This window comes from Loxodonta africana, chromosome 4 (genome assembly GCF_030014295.1).
Source record: "Loxodonta africana isolate mLoxAfr1 chromosome 4, mLoxAfr1.hap2, whole genome shotgun sequence".
Taxonomy (NCBI): domain Eukaryota; kingdom Metazoa; phylum Chordata; class Mammalia; order Proboscidea; family Elephantidae; genus Loxodonta; species Loxodonta africana.
This window is the reverse complement of record NC_087345.1, coordinates 131,525,328-131,528,254: the sequence shown is the minus strand read 5'-3', so window position 1 is coordinate 131,528,254 and position 2,927 is coordinate 131,525,328. Positions and strand designations below refer to the sequence as shown.

General features: G+C 39.1%; 1 protein-coding gene across 1 annotated transcript; it reads left to right on the top strand.

The window, feature by feature from the left end:
- Window positions 1-529: 529 nt before the first annotated feature.
- APOBEC1 (apolipoprotein B mRNA editing enzyme catalytic subunit 1) lies at window positions 530-2,123 on the top strand. The gene is made up of 3 exons (XM_023549084.2): window positions 530-969; window positions 1,349-1,467; window positions 1,974-2,123. Exons 1-3 carry the CDS (start codon window positions 540-542, stop codon window positions 2,121-2,123), a joined length of 699 nt encoding a protein of 232 aa, XP_023404852.1. The 5' UTR covers window positions 530-539.
- Window positions 2,124-2,927: the final 804 nt, after the last annotated feature.

Genomic DNA, 2,927 nt, shown 5'->3' with positions numbered 1-2,927 from the left:
GCTACTGCCAGCCCACTGCATTCGCTCCCAGAATCGTGCCTGAGGGATACTAGCGATTCAGGTCCGGCAACTCTCTCTCTGCTTCTGAACCGTCTCTCCCTCCCCCGATACTCAGTCCGTTTTCTAACTTTGCCTTTGATGCTCAGGGCTCCTACCTTGTCATAAATATAATTATTTCACTTGTTTTTTTGGTCTTTGTTGTAAGAGGGATCACTGGAAGCATCTGGGTACTCTGCAATCTTGGCCCCACCTCAGAAAGGTTAGAATTTAATGAGAACCCTTTAAAAGAGAAATGAGGGCACACTAATACCAGAATTCAAAACTAAAAAGCAACGGTATATAGAGAGTAGTGATCAAATAATATGACTGGGAAAAAACTTTTTCACTATGTGAGAAAAACTCTGATAATTCAGATGGGCCCCCCCAGTTAACTTTGAAATACAGAATAGAAAAAAATCTTTCCTGAGGTGTCATGTTGTAGAACTGCCTGTTAGAAGAGGAGAGCATGAAATGATTCCGAAGGTCCCTCTAAAGATTGCATGACAACATGGGGGTGCTTTTTATATTTCAGGAGAAGAATCAAACCCTGGGAATTTGAAATCTTCTTTGATCCCAGACAACTCCGTAAAGAGACCTGTCTGCTCTACGAAATCAAGTGGGGCACGAGCCATAAAGTCTGGCGAAACTCGGGCCAAAACACAACCAAGCACGTTGAAGTCAATTTTATAGAAAAATTCACCTCAGAAAGAAAACTTTGCCCATCCATCAGCTGCTCCATCACCTGGTTCTTGTCCTGGAGCCCCTGTTGGGAATGCTCCAAGGCTATTCGAGAATTTTTGAGGCAACACCCCAATGTGACTCTGGTTATTTATGTAGCACGGCTGTTTCATCACATGGATCAGCGAAACCGGCAAGGACTCAAGGATCTCATTCTCAGTGGTATAACTGTCCAAATTATGAGAGTTTCAGGTAAAAACAGCAAAGAATCTTAAGTGTTTTTGAGAGAATTTAGTGACATTATCTGTTTCTAGGTCAGGAGATTGGTTATCCTAGACTAGAAGTCTCAGAAGTGAAAATCCAAAATAATGTAAGAAAGGACCAGGTCTGCAAATTATGGCAAGGAGAGTACCAAAAATAAGACTCCTGTCTCCATGCTTGTCACTGTGGCTTCTCAGCCACCTTTAAATAAACTACCTTGTTCTTTTTAGGGATTCTGGGGAAGCCTAGCCCATCTCCAGCAGTGAATAGGCCAGAGGGTTGTATATTTGATATAGTTTTAAGTTGGAGCTCTCTTTAAGTGAATTATTGTTGTACTAGGTTGAATGAACCAAGATTTGTGTTTCCTTAGAGTATCATCACTGCTGGAGGAATTTTGTCAGCTACTCACCTGGGGAAGAAACTTACTGGCCAAGATACCCGCCTCTGTGGATGATGATGTATGCACTGGAACTCCACTGCATAATTCTAGTGAGTTACTTTAAGGGACAAAGATTCTGATGCAAAAGGAAGCATCCTTCTTCAAACTTTCTTCCTGAGAATTTTGATACATATACTCTACCATCTCTTTGCCATTTATATTGAGATTTGGTTATTTAACTAGTTGACCTATTTTAAGGAAATGTTAAAAAAAAAAAAAAGAAAAAGACAATCTTTAGTGGGAAATTAGCAGAAGAAAAGAATGAATATACTAGTCTAATATATGTGAACCCCATATTAATTCCATATAATAATAATTGTGATTATTATTATATGGAATTTATTATTGTTATTATTACAACACTTACAGGCTCTACGGTATTTCAGACATTCTCCATTCCCATATATGTTTGTGTGTTATCCTATTGAAGAAATGCAGGTGTCCCACTTGAATTTTCTTGGAAGTGGTCCCCTGGTTTTCCAATTGGTATTTTTAAATGTCTGTGGTAATAATAGTATTAACGAAAAATATTACCCTAACTTTTTTTTTATTCCAGAGTCTTCCACCTTGTTTAAAGATTTCAAGAAGATGTCAGCATCAGCTCACACTTTTCAGCCTTACTCCTCAAAAATGCCATTACCAGATGATTCCACCCTATATCCTTTTAGCTACAGGGTTGATAGAACCTCCTATGACTTGGAGATGAACAAAATGATTCCTTGTGTGTACTGTTTCAAGAACAGGCAGTGGTAATGCACTAAAGACTGAGTGCCATTAAGAATCTAGAAATTTTTACAAACTGAAGTATCATGGATTATTATAGCTGTTTATTGTATAACAAATTACTCTAAAACTTTGTGGCTTAAAAACAATAAATATTTATTATTTCCCACAGTTTTTTGAGTCAGATATTTAGGAGCAACTTAGTTGTGTGTTCCTGGTTTGAGATCTCCCGTAAGGTTGCAGTCAAGATGTCAGCTGGGGCTGCAGTCATCCACAAGCTTGACTGAGGCTGAAGATGTACTTCCAAGATGGCTCACTCGCATTGCTGGCAAGTTGGTGCTGGTTGTTGGTAGCTGGTCTCAGTTTCTCACCACACAGGACCACTTACATGTCTCATGACATGGCAGCTGGCTTCCTACAGAGTGGTCTAGGAGAGACCAAGGAGGAAATTGCCACATCTTTTATGACTGAGCTTTGGAAAATCACACGCTGTCTCTTTCACAATATTCTTTTGGCTACACAGGCCAACCGTGGTTCACTGTGGGACTACATAAGGGTTTAAATCCCAAGAGGTGAGAATCACTGGTGGCCAATTCGGTTTTTCCCTGCAGGGGCTTTAGCTCTGTTTTCGGGGTAAGTAATTACATGAAGTCAGTTTCTGAGAAACAGCTAAAGAAAAAGGAAGAACAAAGTAACATCTATTATTATTTGTTTCTGAATGATAACATCATAAGATTTAATAGGTGATTTTTTAGTCAGAATTTATTAGATGATTTATTGTTGTAAT

Bases quoted from the DNA above. Each gene is read 5' to 3' on its own strand.
- APOBEC1 (XM_023549084.2), top strand. From the start codon at position 540: ATGACAACATGGGGGTGCTTTTTATATTTCAGGAGAAGAATCAAACCC. The intron at 970-1,348 runs GTAAAAACAGCA...GTGTTTCCTTAG, and splicing joins CCAAATTATGAGAGTTTCAG to AGTATCATCACTGCTGGAGG. The intron at 1,468-1,973 runs GTGAGTTACTTT...TTTTTATTCCAG, and splicing joins AACTCCACTGCATAATTCTA to AGTCTTCCACCTTGTTTAAA.